This window comes from Aphelocoma coerulescens, chromosome 31, assembly GCF_041296385.1.
Source record: "Aphelocoma coerulescens isolate FSJ_1873_10779 chromosome 31, UR_Acoe_1.0, whole genome shotgun sequence".
NCBI classification, from domain to species: Eukaryota; Metazoa; Chordata; class Aves; order Passeriformes; family Corvidae; genus Aphelocoma; species Aphelocoma coerulescens.
The window spans coordinates 1,057,905-1,078,253 of NC_091044.1; the positions used below are offsets into that span (position 1 = coordinate 1,057,905).

At 63.2% G+C, this 20,349-nt stretch overlaps 1 protein-coding gene across 1 annotated transcript in view; it reads right to left on the reverse strand.

Moving 5' to 3' along the window:
- The window catches only part of HUWE1 (HECT, UBA and WWE domain containing E3 ubiquitin protein ligase 1), a 120,657-nt gene that overhangs the window by 6,263 nt on the left and 94,045 nt on the right, over window positions 1-20,349 (reverse strand). Inside the window, 7 exon segments of the mRNA XM_068998119.1 lie at window positions 4,224-4,511; window positions 8,806-8,946; window positions 9,038-9,155; window positions 12,246-12,491; window positions 15,334-15,495; window positions 17,786-17,873; window positions 20,132-20,259. Coding sequence (XP_068854220.1) covers window positions 4,224-4,511; window positions 8,806-8,946; window positions 9,038-9,155; window positions 12,246-12,491; window positions 15,334-15,495; window positions 17,786-17,873; window positions 20,132-20,259 — 1,171 coding nt within the window.

The following is a 20,349-nucleotide window of genomic DNA, read 5'->3' on the forward strand; positions in this document are numbered from 1 at the left end:
CCCATAAATGGCTCCAAACCTCCTGAAGGGGCTCCAGCACCCCTCGGAAGAGGCTCCAGCACCCCACAAACTCAGCCCCACACCCCTCTAAGGAGGTCCAGCACCCCATAACCAGCTCCAGCACCCCATAAGTGACTCCAATCCTCCTGAAGGGGCTCCAGCACCCCATAAATGGCTCCAAACCTCCTGAAGGGGCTCCAGCACCCCTCGGAAAAGGCTTCAGCACCCCATAACCGGCTCCAGCACCCCACAAACTCAGCCCCACACCCCTCTAAGGAGGTCCAGCACCCCATAAATGACTCCAGCACCCTATAAGTGACTCCCAACCTCTTCAAGGGGCTCCATCTGCCCTCGGAAGAGGCTCCAGCACCCCATAACCGCCTCCAGCGCCCCACAAACTCAGCCCCACACCCCTCTGAGCCCCTCCCCGGTGGCCCCCTTACCGCACGGACTTGCCCAGGATGTGTTTGTAGAAGGAGCGCGTGAAGCAGCGCTGCAGCACCCCACACCCCTCGGAGGGGACCCAGCACCCCATAACCGCCTCCTGCACCCCATAAATGGCTCCAGCACCCCATAAATGGCTCCAAACCTCCTGAAGGGGCTCCAGCACCCCATAAATGGCTCCAGCACCCCATAAATGGCTCCAAACCTCCTGAAGGGGCTCTAGCACCCCATAAATGGCTCCAGCACCCCATAAGTGACTCCAAACCTCCTGAAGGAGCTCCAGCACCCCTCGGAAGAGGCTCCAGCACCCCACAAACACAATCCCACACCCCTCTGAGGGTATCCAGCACCCTATAAATGGCTTCAGCACCCCATAACCACCTCCAGCACCCCACAAACTCAGCCCCACACCCCTCTAAGCGGATCCAGCCCCCCAAACGCTCCCCGGTGGCCCCCTTACCGCACGGACTTGCCCAGGATGTGTTTGTAGAAGGAGCGCGTGAAGCAGCACTGCAGCACCCCACACCCCTCTGAGGGGACCCAGCACCCCATAACCGCCTGCAGCACCCCATAACCGGCTCCAAACCTCCTGAAGGGGCTCCAGCACCCCTCGGAAAAGGCTCCAGCACCCCATAAATGGCTCCAGCACCCCATAAATTGAGCCCCACACCCCTGTAAGCGTATCCAGCACCCCATAAGTGACTCCAAACCTCCTGAAGGGGCTCCAGCACCCCTCGGAAGAGGCTCCAGCACCCCATAACCACCTCCAGCACCCCACAAACTCAACCCCACACCCCTCTGAGCCCCTCTGAGCCCCTCCCCGGTGGCCCCCTTACCGCACGGACTTGCCCAGGATGTGTTTGTAGAAGGAGCGCGTGAAGCAGCACTGCAGCACCCCACACCCCTCTGAGGGGCTCCAGCACCCCATAACCGCCTCCAGCACCCCATAACCGGCTCCAAACCTCCTGAAGGGGCTCCAGCACCCCATAAATGGCTCCAGCACCCCCATAAATGGCTCCAAACCTCCTGAAGGGGCTCTAGCACCCCATAAATGGCTCCAGCACCCCATAAGTGACTCCAAACCTCCTGAAGGAGCTCCAGCACCCCTCGGAAGAGGCTCCAGCACCCCACAAACACAATCCCACACCCCTCTGAGGGTATCCAGCACCCCATAAGTGATTCCAAACCTCTTCAAGGGGCTCCAGCACCCCACAAATTCAGCCCCACACCCCTGTAAGGGTATCCAGCACCCCATAAGTGACTCCAACCCTCCTGAAGGGGCTCCAGCACCCTTCGGAAGAGGCTCCAGCACCCCACAAACACAATCCCACACCGCTCTAAGAGGATCCAGCACCCCATAACCAGCTCCAGCACCCCACAACCGCCTCCAGCACCCCACAAACTCAACCCCACACCCCTCTGAGCCCCTCTGAGCCCCTCCCCGGTGGCCCCCTTACCGCACGGACTTGCCCAGGATGTGTTTGTAGAAGGAGCGCGTGAAGCAGCACTGCAGCACCCCACACCCCTCTGAGGGGCTCCAGCACCCCATAACCGCCTCCAGCACCCCATAACCGGCTCCAAACCTCCTGAAGGGGCTCCAGCACCCCATAAATGGCTCCAGCACCCCCATAAATGGCTCCAAACCTCCTGAAGGGGCTCTAGCACCCCATAAATGGCTCCAGCACCCCATAAGTGACTCCAAACCTCCTGAAGGAGCTCCAGCACCCCTCGGAAGAGGCTCCAGCACCCCACAAACACAATCCCACACCCCTCTGAGGGTATCCAGCACCCTATAAATGGCTCCAGCACCCCATAACCGGCTCCAGCACCCCACAAACTCAGCCCCACACCCCTGTAAGCGTATCCAGCACCCCATAAATGGCTCCAAACCTCCTGAAGGGGCTCCAGCACCCCTCGGAAGAGGCTCCAGCACCCCACAAACTCAGCCCCACACCCCTCTAAGGAGGTCCAGCACCCCATAACCAGCTCCAGCACCCCATAAGTGACTCCAATCCTCCTGAAGGGGCTCCAGCACCCCATAAATGGCTCCAAACCTCCTGAAGGGGCTCCAGCACCCCTCGGAAAAGGCTTCAGCACCCCATAACCGGCTCCAGCACCCCACAAACTCAGCCCCACACCCCTCTAAGGAGGTCCAGCACCCCATAAATGACTCCAGCACCCTATAAGTGACTCCCAACCTCTTCAAGGGGCTCCATCTGCCCTCGGAAGAGGCTCCAGCACCCCATAACCGCCTCCAGCGCCCCACAAACTCAGCCCCACACCCCTCTGAGCCCCTCCCCGGTGGCCCCCTTACCGCACGGACTTGCCCAGGATGTGTTTGTAGAAGGAGCGCGTGAAGCAGCGCTGCAGCACCCCACACCCCTCTGAGGGGACCCAGCACCCCATAACCGCCTCCAGCACCCCATAAATGGCTCCAGCACCCCATAAATGGCTCCAAACCTCCTGAAGGGGCTCCAGCACCCCATAAATGGCTCCAGCACCCCATAAATGGCTCCAAACCTCCTGAAGGGGCTCTAGCACCCCATAAATGGCTCCAGCACCCCATAAGTGACTCCAAACCTCCTGAAGGAGCTCCAGCACCCCTCGGAAGAGGCTCCAGCACCCCACAAACACAATCCCACACCCCTCTGAGGGTATCCAGCACCCTATAAATGGCTCCAGCACCCCATAACCGCCTCCAGCACCCCACAAACTCAACCCCACACCCCTCTGAACCCCTCCCCGGTGGCCCCCTTACCGCACAGACTTGCCCAGGATGTGTTTGTAGAAGGAGCGCGTGAAGCAGCGCTGCAGCACCCCACACCCCTCGGAGGGGACCCAGCACCCCATAACTGCCTCCAGCACCCCATAACCGGCTCCAAACCTCCTGAAGGGGCTCCAGCACCCCATAAATGGCTCCAGCACCCCCATAAATGGCTCCAAACCTCCTGAAGGGGCTCTAGCACCCCATAAATGGCTCCAGCACCCCATAAGTGACTCCAAACCTCCTGAAGGGGCTCTAGCACCCCATAAATGGCTCCAGCACCCCATAAGTGACTCCAAACCTCCTGAAGGAGCTCCAGCACCCCTCGGAAGAGGCTCCAGCACCCCACAAACACAATCCCACACCCCTCTGAGGGTATCCAGCACCCCATAAGTGATTCCAAACCTCTTCAAGGGGCTCCAGCACCCCACAAATTCAGCCCCACACCCCTGTAAGGGTATCCAGCACCCCATAAGTGACTCCAACCCTCCTGAAGGAGCTCCAGCACCCCTCGGAAGAGGCTCCAGCACCCCACAAACACAATCCCACACCGCTCTAAGAGGATCCAGCACCCCATAACCAGCTCCAGCACCCCACAACCGCCTCCAGCACCCCACAAACTCAACCCCACACCCCTCTGAGCCCCTCTGAGCCCCTCCCCGGTGGCCCCCTTACCGCACGGACTTGCCCAGGATGTGTTTGTAGAAGGAGCGCGTGAAGCAGCACTGCAGCACCCCACACCCCTCTGAGGGGACCCAGCACCCCATAACCACATCCAGCACCCCACAAACTCAACCCCACACCCCTCTGAGCCCCTCTGAGCCCCTCCCCGGTGGCCCCCTTACCGCACGGACTTGCCCAGGATGTGTTTGTAGAAGGAGCGCGTGAAGCAGCGCTGCAGCACCCCACACCCCTCTGAGGGGACCCAGCACCCCATAACCACATCCAGCACCCCACAAACTCAACCCCACACCCCTCTGAGCCCCTCTGAGCCCCTCCCCGGTGGCCCCCTTACCGCACGGACTTGCCCAGGATGTGTTTGTAGAAGGAGCGCGTGAAGTAGCACTCCAGCAGGCGGTTGTCGTACACGGCCTTGGCCACGATCCTGCCCACGAACTTGAAGTAGCTCAGGTGGTTGGGGTTGCAGTGCGACGAGGGGTTGATGGTGTAGGTGACGCGGTCGCCGGGCGAGGTGCGGAACAGGGCGTACATGGGGTTGAACATCTCGCGGGAGATGATCATGTACCACTCGCGCAGCAGCCCGCCCGCGTCCTGCCCCTCCTCGCCCTCGAACACGATGTACCTGCGGGGCACGGCCGGCCGTGGGCGCGGGGCTGGGCGGGCCAGCCGGGCCGGGTGTTTTAGGGGGGGGGGGGGGTTTGGGGGTGGGGGGGGTGGGGGTTGTGGGGTTGGAGGGGTGTTTTGGGGGTGTTTTGGGGGGTGGTTGTGGGGGTTGGAGGGGTGTTTTGGGGTGTTTTAGGGGGGTTGGAGGGGTGTTTTGGGGGGGTTGGAGGGGTGTTTTGGGGGGGTTGTAGGGGTTTACGGGGTGGTCGTGGGGTTGGAGGGGTGTTTTGGGGGGTTGGAGGGGTGTTTGGGGGGGGTTTACGGGGTGGTTGTGGGGTTGGAGGGGTGTTTTGGGGGGGATTTGGGGGGTTTACGGGGTGGTCGTGGGGTTGGAGGGGTGTTTTGGGGGGGGTTGTGGGGTTGGAGGGGCGTTTTAGGGGGGTTGGAGGGGGGTTTTGGGGGGGTTTGGGGGGTTGGAGGGGTGTTTTGGGGGGGTTGGAGGGGTGTTTTGGGGGTGTTTTGGGGGGTGGTTGTGGGGGTTGGAGGGGTGTTTGGGGGGGTTTGGGGGGTTTCAGGGGTGTTTTGGGGGAGTTTGGGGGGTTGGAGGGGTGTTTTGGGGGGGGTGTGGGGTTGGAGGGGTGTTTTGGGGGGGGTTGTAGGGGTTTACGGGGTGGTCGTGGGGTTTGAGGGGTGTTTTAGGGGGTTTTGGGGGGGGTGGGGTTGGAGGGGTGTTTTGGGGGGGTTTGGGGGGGATTTGGGGGGGTTTCAAGGGTGGTTGTGGGGTTGGAGGGGTGTTTTGGGGGGGTTGGAGGGGTGTTTTAGGGGGGTTGGAGGGGTTGGAGGGGTGTTTTAGGGGGGTTGGAGGGGTGTTTTGGGGGGATTTGGGGGGGTTTCAAGGGTGGTTGTGGGGTTGGAGGGGTGTTTTGGGGGGGCTTGGGGGGTTGGAGGGGTGTTTTGGGGGGGTTGGAGGGGTGTTTTGGGGGGGTTTGGGGGGGTTGGAGGGGTGTTTTGGGGTGGTTTGGGGGGTTTCAGGGGTGTTTTGGGGGCGTTTGGGGGGTTGGAGGGGTGTTTGGGGGGGGTTTACGGGGTGGTTGTGGGGTTGGAGGGGTGTTTTGGGGAGGTTTGGGGGGGATTTGGGGGTTTTAGGGGGGGTTTGTGGGGATGGAGGGGTGTTTTAGGGGGGTTTTGGGGGGGGTGTGGGGTTGGAGGGGTGCTTTGGGGGGGGTTGTAGGGGTTTACGGGGTGGTCGTGGGGTTAGAGGGGTGTTTTAGGGGGGTTTTGGGGGGGGTGGGGTTGGAGGGGTGTTTTGGGGGGGTTTGGGGGGGTTGGAGGGGTGTTTTGGGGGGGGTTGGAGGGGTGTTTTGGGGGGGGTTGGAGGGGTGTTTTGGGGGGGTTTGGGGGGTTGGAGGGGTGTTTTGGGGGGTTTTGGGGGGGGTGTGGGGTTGGAGGGGTGTTTTAGGGGGGGTTTGTGGGCATGGAGGGGTGTTTTGGGGAGGTTGTAGGGGTTTACGGGGTGGTTGTGGGGTTGGAGGGGTGTTTGGGGGTGGTTGTGGGGCTGGAGGGGTGTTTTGGGGAGGTTTGGGGGGGTTATGGGGGTTTAGGGAGTGGTTGTGGGGCTGGAGGGGTGTTTTGGGGAGGTTTGAGGGGGATTTGGGGGGTTTAGGGGGTGGTTGTGGGGCTGGAGGGGTGTTTTGGGGGGGGTTATGGGGGTTTAGGGGGGTTTGTGGGGGCTGGAGGGGAGTTTGGGGGGCTTGGGCAAGATCAGGGGCTGTTCTGTGGAGGTTTGGGGAGGGAATTGGGGGGTTTGGGGGGATATGGGGAGGCTGGAGAGGTGTTTTAGGGTGTCCCAGGGCTGTTCTGGGGAGTCCCTGGAGGTTTTGGGTGTCCCAGGGGTATTCTGGGGATGTTTTGGGCATCCCTGGAGGTTTGGGGTGCCCTGTGAGGATGTTTTGGGTATCCCAGGGGTATTTTGGGGTGTCCCTGGGGGTTCTGGGTGTCTTGGGGAATGTTTGGAGTATCCTGGGGGGTATTTTGGGTATCCCAGGGTTATTTTGGGGATGTTTTGGGCATCCCTGGAGATTTGGGATATCCCTGGCTGTATTTTGGGCTGCCCTATGAGGTATTTTGGGTATCCCAGGGGTATTTTGGGGATGTTTTGGGCATCCCTGGAGGGGTTTGGGATATCCCTGGCTGTATTTTGGGCTGCCCTATGAGGGTATTTTGGGTATCCCAGGGGTATTTTGGGGTGTCCCTGGGGGTTCTGGGTGTCTTGGGGAATGTTTGGAGTATCCTGGGGGATATTTTGGGATGTCCCTGGGTGTATTTTGGGGTGCCCTATGAGGTATTTTGGGTATCCCAGGGGTATTTTGGGGATGTTTTGGGCATCCCTGGAGGTCTGGGACATCCCTGGGTGTATTTTGGGGTGCCCTGTGGGGATGTTCTGGGACGTCCCTGGAGGTTTGGGGTGCCCTGTGGGGATATTTTAGGTATCCCAGGGGTATTTTGGGGATGTTTTGGGTATCCCAGGGGTATTTTGGGGTGTCCCTGGGGGTTCTGGGTGTCTTGGGGAATGTTTGGAGTATCCTGGGGGGTATTTTGGGTGTCCCTGGGTGTATTTTGGGCTGCCCTGTGAGGATGTTTTGGGCATCCCTGGAGATTTGGGATGTCCCTGGCTGTATTTTGGGGTGCCCTATGAGGTATTTTGGGTATCCCAGGGGTATTTTGGGGATGTTTTGGGCATCCCTGGAGATTTGGGACATCCCTGGCTGTATTTTGGGCTGCCCTACGAGGGTATTTTGGGTGTCCCAGGGGTATTTTGGGGATGCTTTGGGCATCCCTGGAGATTTGGGACATCCCTGGCTGTATTTTGGGCTGCCCTATGAGCTATTTTGGGTATCCCAGGGTTATTTTGGGGATGCTTTGGGCATCCCTGGAGATTTGGGATGTCCTTCACTGTATTTTGGGGTGCCCTGTGAGGATGTTTTGGGCATCCCTGGAGGTTTGGGGTGCCCTGTGGGGATGTTTTGGGTATCCCAGGGGTATTTTGGGGATGTTTTGGGCATCCCTGGAGGTCTGGGACATCCCTGGCTGTATTTTGGGCTGCCCTATGAGGTATTTTGGGTATCCCAGGGGTATTTTGGGGATGTTTTGGGCATCCCTGGAGATTTGGGACATCCCTGGCTGTATTTTGGGGTGCCCTATGAGGTATTTTGGGTATCCCAGGGGTATTTTGGGGATGTTTTGGGCATCCCTGGAGATTTGGGATATCCCTGGCTGTATTTTGGGGTGCCCTATGAGGTATTTTGGGTATCCCGGGGGTATTTTGGGGATGTTTTGGGCATCCCTGGAGGTCTGGGATGTCCCTGGGTGTATTTTGGGGTGCCCTGTGGGGATGTTTTGGGTATCCCAGGGGTATTTTGGGGATGTTTTGGGCATCCCTGGAGATTTGGGACATCCCTGGCTGTATTTTGGGGTGCCCTATGAGCTATTTTGGGTATCCCAGGGGTATTTTGGGGATGTTTTGGGCATCCCTGGAGATTTGGGACATCCCTGGCTGTATTTTGGGGTGCCCTATGAGGTATTTTGGGTGTCCCAGGGGTATTTTGGGGATGCTTTGGGCATCCCTGGAGATTTGGGACATCCCTGGCCGAATTTTGGGGTGCCCTATGGGGATGTTTTAGGTATCCCAGGGTTATTTTGGGGATGCTTTAGGCATCCCTGGAGATTTGGGACATCCCTGGCTGTATTTTGGGGTGCCCTGTGAGGATGTTTTGGGTATCCCAGGGGTATTTTGGGGTGTCCCTGGGGGTTCTGGGTGTCTTGGGGAATGTTTGGAGTATCCTGGGGGGTATTTTGGGTATCCCAGGGGTATTTTGGGGATGTTTTGGGCATCCCTGGAGGGGTTTGGGATGTCCCTGGGTGTATTTTGGGGTGCCCTGTGAGGATGCTTTGGGCATCCCTGGAGATTTGGGATATCCCTGGCTGTATTTTGGGGTGCCCTGTGAGGATGTTTTGGGCATCCCTGGAGGTTTGGGGTGTCCCTGGGGGCTCTGGGTGTCTTGGGGAATGTTTGGAGTATCCTGGGGGGTATTTTGGGTATCCCAGGGTTATTTTGGGGATGTTTTGGGCATCCCTGGAGATTTGGGACATCCCTGGCTGTATTTTGGGCTGCCCTATGAGCTATTTTGGGTATCCCAGGGTTATTTTGGGGATGCTTTGGGCATCCCTGGAGATCTGGGACATCCCTGGCTGTATTTTGGCCTGCCCTGTGAGGGTATTTTGGGCTCTTTTGGGGTGCCCCCCAGGGGTCTCACAGGCGATTCTTCATCTCCTCGGGGGACTTGCGGTGCAGCTCCCGGTACGAATCCTCGAAGACGTGGTCGCGCCGGACGTGCACGGCCATGTCCTCCTTGCGCAGCCCCTCGTCCAGGCGCTCCAGCTCCTGCCTGAAGTACCTGGGGGGAGGGAGAAAAACGGGGTCAGCGGCTGCGGGACCCCCTGAGAGCACCCCAAAAAACCCCCCGTCCCAAACGGCGGCCCACGCACTTGCGCTTGACGTCGAAGTCCAGCACGCGGATGTAGTCGACGAGCACGGCGAAGGGGCCGTCGGCCAGGTGGGTGGTGGACTGGCGCAGGATCTGGTTCAGCACCGTCCTGTGGGTCTCTGAGGAAGGGGGGGGGGGAAAGCGGTTTTGGGGTGTCCCGAAATAATAGAGGGGTTCCCTTCCCCCCCGAAATAGCACCCAGGAGGGGAGATTTGTCGTCCGTCCCCCCCACCCCGCAAAGGTCGTTGGGAGCGGCGTCCTTGGTTTGCGCTGATGGCGAAGTCTTGAGGAGGGCAGAAATCCCCAGAACTGGCCCTCCTCTTGGGGGGCCCCAAAACCCCCCCAAAGCCCCCTGAGGAGCCCTAAACTCCCCCAAAGTCCCTCTCCCCTTGGGGGTCCCCAAAACCCTGAGGAGCCCAAAACTGCCCCTCCTCTTGGGGGTCCCCAAAACCCTGAGGAACCCAGAAATCCCCAAAACTGCCCCTCCCCTTGGGGGTCCCCAAAACCCTGAGGAGCCCAAAAATCCCCAGAACTGGCCCTCCTCTTGGGGGGCCCCAAAACTTCCCCAAAGCCCCCTGAGGAGCCCTAAACTCCCCCAAAGTCCCTCTCCCCTTGGGGCTCCCCAAAACCCTTGAGGAACCCAGAAATCCCCAAAACTGCCCCTCCCCTTGGGGCTCCCCAAAACCCTGAGCCCAGAAAACCCCAGAACTCCCCCTCCTCAAAGTCCTGGGACTCCCCAAAACCCTGAGGAGCCCAAAACTGCCCCTCCTCTTGGGGGTCCCCAAAGCCCTGAGGAGCCCAGAAATGCCCAAAACTGCCCCTCCCCTTGGGGGTCCCCAAAACCCTGACGAGCCCAGAAATCCCCAAAACTGCCCCTTCCCTTGAGGGTCCCCAAAACCCTGAGGAGCCCAGAAATCCCCAGAACTACCCCTCCTCTTGGGGCTCCCCAAAACCCTGAGGAGCCCAGAAATCCCCAAAACTGCCCCTCCTCTTGGGGGTCCCCAAAGCCCTGAGGAGGCCAGAAATCCCCAAAACTGCCCCTCCTCTTGGGGGTCCCCAAAACCCTGAGCCCAGAAAACCCCAAAACTCCCCCTCCTCAAAGTCCTGGGACTCCCCAAAACCCTGAGGAGCCCAAAACTGCCCGTCCCCTTGGGGCTCCCCAAAACTCCCCCTCCTCAAAGCCCTGGGGCTCCCCTAAACCCTGAGGAGCCCAAAACTGCCCCTTCCCCTGGGGGTCCCCAAAACCCTGAGGAGCCCAGAAATCCCCAAAACTGCCCCTCCTCTTGGGGGTCCCCAAAACCCTGACGAGCCCAAAACTCCTCTGAAGTCCCCCTCCCCTTGGGGGTCCCCAAAACCCTGAGCCCAGAAAACCCTAAAACTGCCCCTCCTCAAAGTCCTGGGACTCCCCAAAACCCTGAGGAGCCCAAAACTGCCCCTCCTCTTGGGGCTCCCCCAAACTGCCCCTCCTCAAAGCCCTGGGGCTCCCCAAAACCCTGAGGAGCCCAAAACTGCCCCTTCCCTTGGGGCTCCCCCAAACCCTGAGCCCAGAAATCCCCAAAATCCCCCTCCCCAAAGCCCCGGGGCTCCCCCAAACCCCTTCCCAAGGCCTGTGGAGCCCCCCCTCAATGCCCCGGAACCCCCTCGGATCCTCTTGCAAAGCCCCAGCCTCGCCCCTAAAGCCCCTGTGGAGCCCCCAAATCTGAACCCAAAGCCTCAGGCTCCCCTTGAACACCCCCAAACCCTCCCCCCGCAGCCCCAGAACCCCCCTGACTTCCCCCCAGTTCCCATCCCACATCCCAGGCTCCCCCCAAAGCCCTTCCCAGCGTCCCCAAACCCCCTCTGAAATCCCCCCGAATCCCCTCCCAACTCTCCCCCAGATCCCAAATCCCTTTCTCACACCCCGAGCCCCCCAAACCCCCTCCCCACTCCACTCCCTGCTCTCCCAATCCCCTTCCCCACACCCTAACCTCCCCCAAACCCCCTCCCCGTGCCCCCAAACCCCCTCCCCACAGCCTTAAACCCCCTCCCCACAGCCTTAAACCCCCTCCCTGCTCTCCCAATCCCCCTCCCCATGCCCTAAACTCCCCCAAACCCCCTCCCAGTGCCCCCAAACCCCTATCCCAGTGCCCCCAAATCCCCTCCCAGTGCCCCCAAACCCCTTTCCCAGTGCCCCCAAACTCCTTCCCAGTGCCCCCAAACCCCTATCCCAGTGCCCCCAAACCCCTTCCCAGTGCCCCCAAACCCCCTCCCAGTGCCCCCAAACCCCTCCCCACAGCCTTAAACCCCCTCCCTGCTCTCCCAATCCCCCTCCCCACGCCCTAAACTCCCCCAACCCCCCTCCCAGTGCCCCCAAACTCCTTCCCAGTGCCCCCAAACCCTTTCCCAGTGCCCCCAACCCCCCTCCCAGTGCCCCCAAACTCCTTCCCAGTGCCCCCAAACCCCTTTCCCAGTGCCCCCAAACCCCCTCCCAGTGCCCCCAAACCCTTTCCCAGTGCCCCCAAACCCCCTCCCCACAGCCTTAAACCCCCTCCCTGCTCTCCCAATCCCCCTCCCCATGCCCTAAACTCCCCCAAACCCCTTCCCAGTGCCCCCAAACCCCCTCCCTGCTCTCCCAATCCCCCTCCCCATGCCCTAAACTCCCCCAAACCCCTTCCCAGTGCCCCCAAACCCCCTCCCTGCTCTCCCAATCCCCCTCCCCATGCCCTAAACTCCCCCAACCCCCCTCCCAGTGCCCCCAAGCCCCCTCCCAGTGCCCCCAAACCCCCTCCCTGCTCTCCCAATCCCCCTCCCCATGCCCTAAACTCCCCCAACCCCCCTCCCAGTGCCCCCAAACCCTTTCCCAGTGCCCCCAAACCCCCTCCCAGTGCCCCCAAACCCTTTCCCAGTGCCCCCAAACCCCTTCCCAGTGCCCCCAAACCCCCTCCCAGTGCCCCCAACCCCCCTCCCAGTGCCCCCAAACCCTTTCCCAGTGCCCCCAAACCCTTTCCCAGTGCCCCCAAACCCCCTTCCCAGTGCCCCCAAACCGCCTCCCAGTGCCCCCAACCCCCCTCCCAGTGCCCCCAAACCCTTTCCCAGTGCCCCCAAACCCCCTCCCAGTGCCCCCAAACCCCTTTCCCAGTGCCCCCAAACCCCCTCCCAGTGCCCCCAAACCCCTTTCCCAGTGCCCCCAAACCCCTTTCCCAGTGCCCCCAAACCCCCTCCCCGCTCACCGGCGAAGCGCAGGAATTTCTGGGTGTCCGGGGGCAGGCTGGCCGAGATGTGCATGGCCGAGGGCTCCCGGGAGAAGAAGGGGTCGAGGGCGGAGGGGGTGGCGGGGGTGAGGGGCGCGGGCGACAGCGGCGGCGGCTCGTCCTTGATGTGTGCCAGCTGGCTCTCCCGCGTGTCCCGCACCGGCGGGCGGCTCTCGCGCTCCGTGGCGTGCACCAGGAAAAACGCCTCGACCGCCGGCTGCAGCACTGCGGGACATGGGGTCAGTGGGGCGGCAGTGGGGCAGCACGGGGCGGCAGTGGGGCAGCACGGGGTCAGCGGGGCAGCATGGGGTCAGCGGGGCGGCAGTGGGGCAGCACGGGGCAGCACAGGGTCAGTGGGGTGGGAGTGGGGCAGCACGGGGTCAGTGGGGCAGCACGGGGTCAGCGGGGTGGGAGTGGGGCAGCACGGGGTCAGTGGGGTGGGAGTGGGGCAGCACGGGGTCAGTGGGGCAGCACAGGGTCAGTGGGGTGGGAGTGGGGCAGCACGGGGTCAGCAGGGCAGCAATGGGGCAGCACGGGGTCAGTGGGGCAGCACGGGGTCAGCGGGGCGGCAGTGGGGCAGCACGGGGTCAGTGGGGCGGCAGTGGGGCAGCACAGGGTCAGTGGGGCAGCATGGGGTCAGTGGGGCAGCACGGGGTCAGTGGGGTGGGAGTGGGGCAGCACGGGGTCAGTGGGGCAGCACGGGGTCAGTGGGGTGGGAGTGGGGCAGCACGGGGTCAGTGGGGCAGCACGGGGTCAGTGGGGCAGCACGGGGTCAGTGGGGCGGGAGTGGGGCAGCACAGGGTCAGTGGGGCAGCACGGGGTCAGCGGGGCAGCATGGGGTCAGTGGGGTGGCAGTGGGGCAGCACGGGGTCAGTGGGGCAGCACGGGGTCAGCGGGGCGGCAGTGGGGCAGCACAGGGTCAGTGGGGCAGCACGGGGTCAGTGGGGCGGCAGTGGGGCAGCACAGGGTCAGTGGGGCAGCACGGGGTCAGTGGGGCGGCACGGGGTCAGTGGGGCAGCACGGGGTTGGCCGTGGGGTCCCTCTATAGGCTCCACTCCCCCCATGTGGATTTAGGGTCCCCCCGTGGATTTAGGGTCCCTCTATAGGTTCCAGCCCCCCCCCCACGTGGATTTAGGGTTCCTCTATAGGTTCCAGCCCCCCCCCCCACGTGGATTTAGGGTCCCTCCGTGGTTTTGGGGTCCCCGTACGGGCTCCACTCCCCCCCACGTGGATTTAGGGTCCGTGAATAGGTTCCACTCCCCCCATGTGGATTTAGGGTCCCTCCGTGGTTTTGGGGTCCCTCTGTAAGTTCCACTCCCCCCCCACGTGGATTTAGGGTCCCTGTGCAGGCTCCACTCCCCCCATGTGGATTTAGGGTTCCTCTATAGGTTCCACTCCCCCCCATGTGGATTTAGGGTCCCTCTCTAGGTTCCAGCCCCCCCCCCACGTGGATTTAGGGTTCCTCTATAGGTTCCAGCCCCCCCCCCACGTGGATTTAGGGTTCCTCTATAGGTTCCAGCCCCCCCTCCACGTGGATTTAGGGTCCCCTCTGTGGTTTTGGGGTCCATCTATAGGTTCCAGCCCCCCCCATGTGGATTTAGGGTCCCTCTATAGGTTCCACTCCCCCCCGTGTGGATTTAGGGTCCCTCTATAGGTTCCACTCCCCCCCGTGTGGATTTAGGGTCCCTCTATAGGTTCCACTCCCCCCCATGTGGATTTAGGGTCCCTCTATAGGTTCCACTCCCCCCCACGTGGATTTAGGGTCCCTCCGTGGTTTCGGGGTCCCTCTATAAGTTCCACTCCCCCCCCCCCGCGGATTTAGGGTCCCCCGGTGGTTTTGGGGGTCCCTGTGTAGGCTCCACTCCCCCCCATGTGGATTTAGGGTCCCTTGGTGGTTTCGGGGGTCCCTGTGTAGGCTCCACTCCCCCCCCCCGCGGATTTAGGGTCCCTCGGTGGTTTCGGGGTCCCTGTGTAGGCTCCACTCCCCCCCCATGCGGATTTAGGGTCCCTCGGTGGTTTCGGGGTCCCTCTATAAGTTCCACTCCCCCCCACGTGGATTTAGGGTCCCTCTATAAGTTCCACTCCCCTCCCACGCGGATTTAGGGTCCCTTGGTGGTTTCGGGGTCCCTCTATAAGTTCCACTCCCCCCCCCCATGCAGATTTAGGGTCCCCGGGTGGTTTCGGGGTCCCTCTATAAGTTCCACTCCCCCCCCATGCAGATTTAGGGTCCCTCGGTGGTTTTGGGGTCCCTCTATAAGTTCCACTCCCCCCCATGTGGATTTAGGGTCCCTCGGTGGTTTCGGGGTCCCTGTGTAGTCTCCACTCCCCCCCCATGTGGATTTAGGGTCCCTGTGTAGGTTCCACCCCCCCCCCCCCATGGATTTAGGGTCCCTCGGTGGTTTCGGGGTCCCTCTATAAGTTCCACTCCCCCCCCATCATGCAGATTTAGGGTCCCCGGGTGGTTTCGGGGTCCCTCTATAAGTTCCACTCCCCCCCCATCATGCAGATTTAGGGTCCCTCGGTGGTTTCGGGGTCCCTCTATAAGTTCCACTCCCCCCCCCATGCAGATTTAGGGTCCCCCGGCGGTTTCGGGGTCCCTCTATAAGTTCCACTCCCCCCCCATGCAGATTTCGGGTCCCTCGGTGGTTTCGGGGTCCCTCTATAAGTTCCACTCCCCCCCCCCCCCATGCAGATTTAGGGTCCCCGGGCGGTTTCGGGGTCCCTGTGTAGGCTCCACTCCCCCCCCATGCATATTTAGGGTCCCTCGGCGGTTTCGGGGTCCCTCTATAAGTTCCACTCCCCCCCCCCCCCCATGCAGATTTAGGGTCCCCTCGGGCGGTTTCGGGGGTCCCTGTGTAGGCTCCACTCCCCCCCCCCCCCATGCAGATTTAGGGTCCCCCCGGGTGGTTTCGGGGGTCCCTGTGTAGGCTCCACTCCCCCCCCATGGATTTAGGGTCCCTCGGTGGTTTCGGGGTCCCTCTATAAGTTCCACTCCCCCCCCCCCCATGCAGATTTAGGGTCCCCCCGGGCGGTTTCGGGGTCCCCGCTCAGCCCCGCGCGGACGCACCGAGCACGGCGTGCTGGTCGTGCGACTCCTCGAGCTCCTTGAGGCACTCTCCCAGCATGTCCCACAGCTCGTCCAGGCTCAGCTGCTCGCTCAGCAGGGGCAGCTCCGGGGGCCGCTCGTCCCCGTCCCGCTCCCGCTCCCCGCCCTGCGCCGCCTCCGCGCCTGGGGGGGGCACGCTCAGGACCCCCCCTGTGCCCACCCGGCCCCTCCCACACCCCCTAAACCAGTGGCACCCGCTGAGGGCGATACTGGGATGGCCCCACACCGGCCTGGGGGAGTGGGGGATGGCGCCAGGGGGGGTACTGAGGGGTGATTGGGTGGTACTGGGGGGTACTGGGTGGTACTGGGGGGTACTGGGTGGCACTGGGGGGTACTGGGTGGTACTGGGGGGTACTGGGTGGTACTGGGGGGGGTGACTGGGCCATACTGGGGGGTGATTGGGTGGTACTGGGGGGTGACTGGGTGGCACTGGGGGGGTGACTGGGTGGCACTGGGGGGTGACTGGGTGGTACTGGGGGGTGACTGGGTGGCACTGGAGGTGACTGGGTGGCACTGGGGGTCACTGGGCCGTACTAGGGGGTGACTGGGGGGTACTGGGTGGTACTGGGGGGGTGATTGGGTGGTACTGGGGGGTGACTGGGTGGCACTGGGGGGTACTGGGTGGTACTGGGGGTGACTGGGCCGTACTGGGGGATGACTGGGTGGTACCGGGGGGTGACTGGGTGGTACTGGGGGGTGACTGGGTGGCACTGGGGGGTAACTGGGTGGCACTGGAGGTGACTGGGCCATACTGGGGGGTGACTGGGCTGTACTGGGGGGTGACTGGGTGGTACTGGGGGTGACTGGGTGGTACTGGGGGTGATTGGGTGGTACTGGGGGGTGATTGGGTGGTACTGGGGGGTGACTGGGCCATACTGGGGGATGACTGGGTGGTACTGGGAGGTGACTGGGTGGTACTGGGGGGGTGACTGGGTGGCACTGGGGGTGACTGGGTGGTACTGGGGGGATGACTGGGCCGCACTGGGGGGGTGACTGGGTGGTACTGGGGGTGACTGGGCCATACTGGGGGGTGACTGGGTGGTACTGGGGGGTGACTGGGTGGCACTGGGGGGTGACGGGGTGGTACTGGGGGTGACTGGGCTGTACTGGGGGCTGACCAGGCCATACTGGGCTGTACTGGAGGGTAACTGGGCCGTACTGGGGGCTGACCGGGCGGTACTGGGCGGTAACTGGGCCGTACTGGGGGCTGACCAGGTGGCGCTGGGCCGTACTGGAGGGTGACTGGGCCATACTGGGGGCTGACCAGGCCGTACTGGGCCGTACTGGGCCGTACTGGGGGCTGACCGGGCTGTACTGGGCCGTACTGGGCCGTACTGGGGGCTGACCGGGCGGCACTGGGCGGTAACTGGGCCGTACTGGGGGCTGACCGGGCGGCACTGGGCGGTAACTGGGCCGTACTGGGGGCTGACCAGGCAGCACTGGGCCATATTGGGGGCTGACTGGGCCATACTGGGGGCTGACCGGGCGGTACTGGGCCGTACTGGGCCGTACTGGGGGCTGACCGGGCCGTACTGGGCCGTACTGGGCCGTACTGGGGGCTGACCGGGCGGCACTGGGCGGTAACTGGGCCGTACTGGGGGCTGACCGGGTGGCACTAGGCAGTAACTGGGCCATACTGGGGGCTGACCGGGCGGTACTGGGCGGTAACTGGGCCGTACTGGGGGCTGACCGGGCGGTACTGGGCGGTAACTGGGCCGTACTGGGGGCTGACTGGGCGGCACTGGGCGGTAACTGGGCCGTACTGGGGGCTGACCAGGCAGCACTGGGCCATACTGGGGGCTGACTGGGCCATACTGGGGGCTGACCGGGCGGTACTGGGCCGTACTGGGGGCTGACCGGGCGGTACTGGGCAGTAACTGGGCCGTACTGGGGGCTGACCGGGCGGTACTGGGCAGTAACTGGGCCGTACTGGGGGCTGACCAGGCAGCACTGGGCCGTACTGGAGGGTGACTGGGCCATACTGGGGCTGACCGGGTGGTACTGGGCCGTACTGGGGGCTGACCGGGCGGCACTGGGTGGTAACTGGGCTGTACTGGGGGCTGACCGGGCAGTACTGGGCGGTAACTGGGCCGTACTGGGGGCTGACCGGGTGGCGCTGGGCAGCAACTGGGCTGTACTGGGGGCTGACCGGGCTGTGCTGGGCCGTACTGGGGGCTGACCGGGCCGTACTGGGCCATACTGGGGGCTGACCGGGCAGTACTGGGCGGTAACTGGGCCGTACTGGGGGCTGACCGGGCCGTACTGGGCCGTACTGGGGGTTGACCGGGTGGCACTGGGCAGCAACTGGGCCGTACTGGGGGCTGACCGGGCCGTACTGGGCAGCAACTGGGCCGTACTGGGGGCTGACCGGGCCGTACTGGGCCGTACTGGGCCGCACTGGGGGGGTTCTCACCCACGTCCTGCGGGGCGGGCGAGGGCTGGTCCACGTCCATGGGCGACTCCTCGCGCCGGGGGGCGGCGTCCGCGGGCCCGGCCTCCGACTGGGGGGGACGGGGCGGCTTTAGGGGGCCGGGACCCCCCCAGGGGATCCCCCAGCCCCTCCCCGGGCCCCCCTGGGCGGGCTGAGAGCCGGGGGGACCCCGAAACTGGGGGGGGGGGGGGGGGAGGGGGCTGGGAGCCGCGGGGGGACGGGGGAGAAGCAGGAGGGGGATGGGGAGAGGGAGGGAGGAGGATGAGGATGATGATGATGATGATGGGGATGGGGATGAGAGAGGGTGAAGGAGGAGGATGAGGATGATGACGAGGAAGGTGAGGATGATGGGGATGAGCAGGACGGGGAGGGAGGAAGGCTGGGGGGAGCGGGAGGAGGATGAGGAGGGGGGGTGGGAGGAAGAGGATGAGGAGGGGGCAGCACGAGGAGGGGCTGGGAGGATGAGGAGGGGGGGAGGAAGGGGCAGGATGAGGATGAGGGGCCTGAGGATGAGGATGGTGGGGATGACGAGGAGGGAGCAGGACAAGGAGGGGGTGGGAGGATGAGGAGGATGAGGAGGGTGAGGAGGGGGCAGGCAGGAGCAGGAGGAAGAAGAGGGATGGAGGAAGGGGCAGGATGAGGATGAGGGGCCTGAGGAGGGGGCGGCAGGGGGATGAGGATGAGGAGGGAGCAGGAGCAGGAGGAAGAGCAGGGGTGGAGGAAGGGGCAGGACGAGGGGGAGGAGCAGGGGATGGGAAGGGGATGAGGGTGAGGATGATGAGGAGGGACAGCAGCAGGAGGAAGAGGAAGAGCAGGCGAGGAAGAGGCAGGACGAGGATGAGGAGCAGCACACGGGACGGGGCTGAGGATGAGGATGATGAGGAGGGACAGGAGCAGGAGGAAGAGCAGCGGGTGGAGGAAGGGGCAGGATGAGGGGCCTGAGGAGGGGACAGGAGGGGGATGAAGATGATGAAGAGGGACAGGAGGAAGAGGAAGAGCAGCAAGGGAGGAAGGGGCAGGACGAGGGTGAGGAGCAGGGGACAGGAAGGGGCTGAGGATGAGGATGAGGAGGAGGGACAGGAATAGGAGGAAGAGGAAGAGCAGCAGGTGAGGAAGAGGCAGGATGAGGATGAGGAGCAGCGCATGGGATGGGGCTGAGGATGAGGATGATGAGGAGGGACAGGAGCAGGAGGAAGAGCAGGGGAGGAAGGGGCAGGACAAGGACGAGGAGCAGGGGATGGGACGGGGCTGAAGATGAGGATGATGAGGAGGGACAGGAGTAGGAGGAAGAGGAAGAGCAGTGGGTGAGGAAGGGGCAGGATGAGGATGAGGGGCCTGAGGAGGGGGCAGGAAGGGGATGAAGATGATGAAGAGGGACAGGAGAAAGAGGAAGAGCAGTGGGGGAGGAAGGAAGGGGCAGAACAAGGACGAGGAGCAGCGCATGGACGGGGCTGAGGATGAGGATGATGAGGAGGGACAGCAGCAGGAGGAAGAGGAAGAGCAGGCGAGGAAGAGGCAGGATGAGGATGAGGAGCAGCGCACGGGACGGGGCTGAGGATGAGGAGGAGGGAGAGGAGGAAGAGCAGGCGAGGAAGAGGCAGGACAAGGATGAGGAGCAGGGGACGGGACGGGGCTGAGGATGAGGATGATGAGGAGGGACAGGAGCAGGAGGAAGAGGAAGAGCAGGCGAGGAAGAGGCAGGACGAGTATGAGGAGCAGCGCACGGGAGGGGGCTGAGGATGAGGACGATGATGATGAGGAGGGACAGGAGGAAGAGCAGGCGAGGAAGAGGCAGGACGAGAATGAGGAGCAGCGCACGGGAGGGGGCTGAGGATGAGGATGAGGAGGAGGGAGAGGAGGAAGAGCAGGCGAGGAAGAGGCAGGACGAGAATGAGGAGCAGTGCACAGGAGGGGGCTGAGGATGAGGATGATGAGGAGGGACAGGAGCAGGAGGAAGAGGAAGAGCAGCAGGGGAGGAAGGGGCAGGACAAGGATGAGGAGCAGGGGACGGGACGGGGCTGAGGATGAGGATGATGAGGAGGAACAGGAGCAGGAGGAAGAGGAAGAGCAGGCGAGGAAGAGGCAGGACGAGAATGAGGAGCAGCGCACGGGAGGGGGCTGAGGATGAGGACGATGATGACGAGGAGGGACAGGAGGAAGAGCAGGCGAGGAAGAGGCAGGACGAGGACGAGGAGCAGCGCACGGAACGGAGCTGAGGAAGGGAGGATGAGGATGCTGAGGAAGGTCAGGAGCAGCAGCAGCAGGAGGACGAGGATGAGGGCGATGAGGAGGAGGAGGAGCGGGGTGGAGGAAGGCGGCCGTGCTAACCGTGTCTCCCTGCTGCCGCCTCCGGGCCCTCTGGCCCTCACGTACCATTTGTATGATGGCGTCGGCCTCGGCCTCCAGCTGCCGGACGGCGGCCTGGATGCTGCCGGCCGCCCCCAGCCCCGCGGCGCCTGCGGGCACAGCGCGGTCAGGCGGGCACGGAGCGGCCAGCGGGCAGCACTGGGCGAGGGGGGATGGTGGGGTGGCCGGGACGGCCCTTA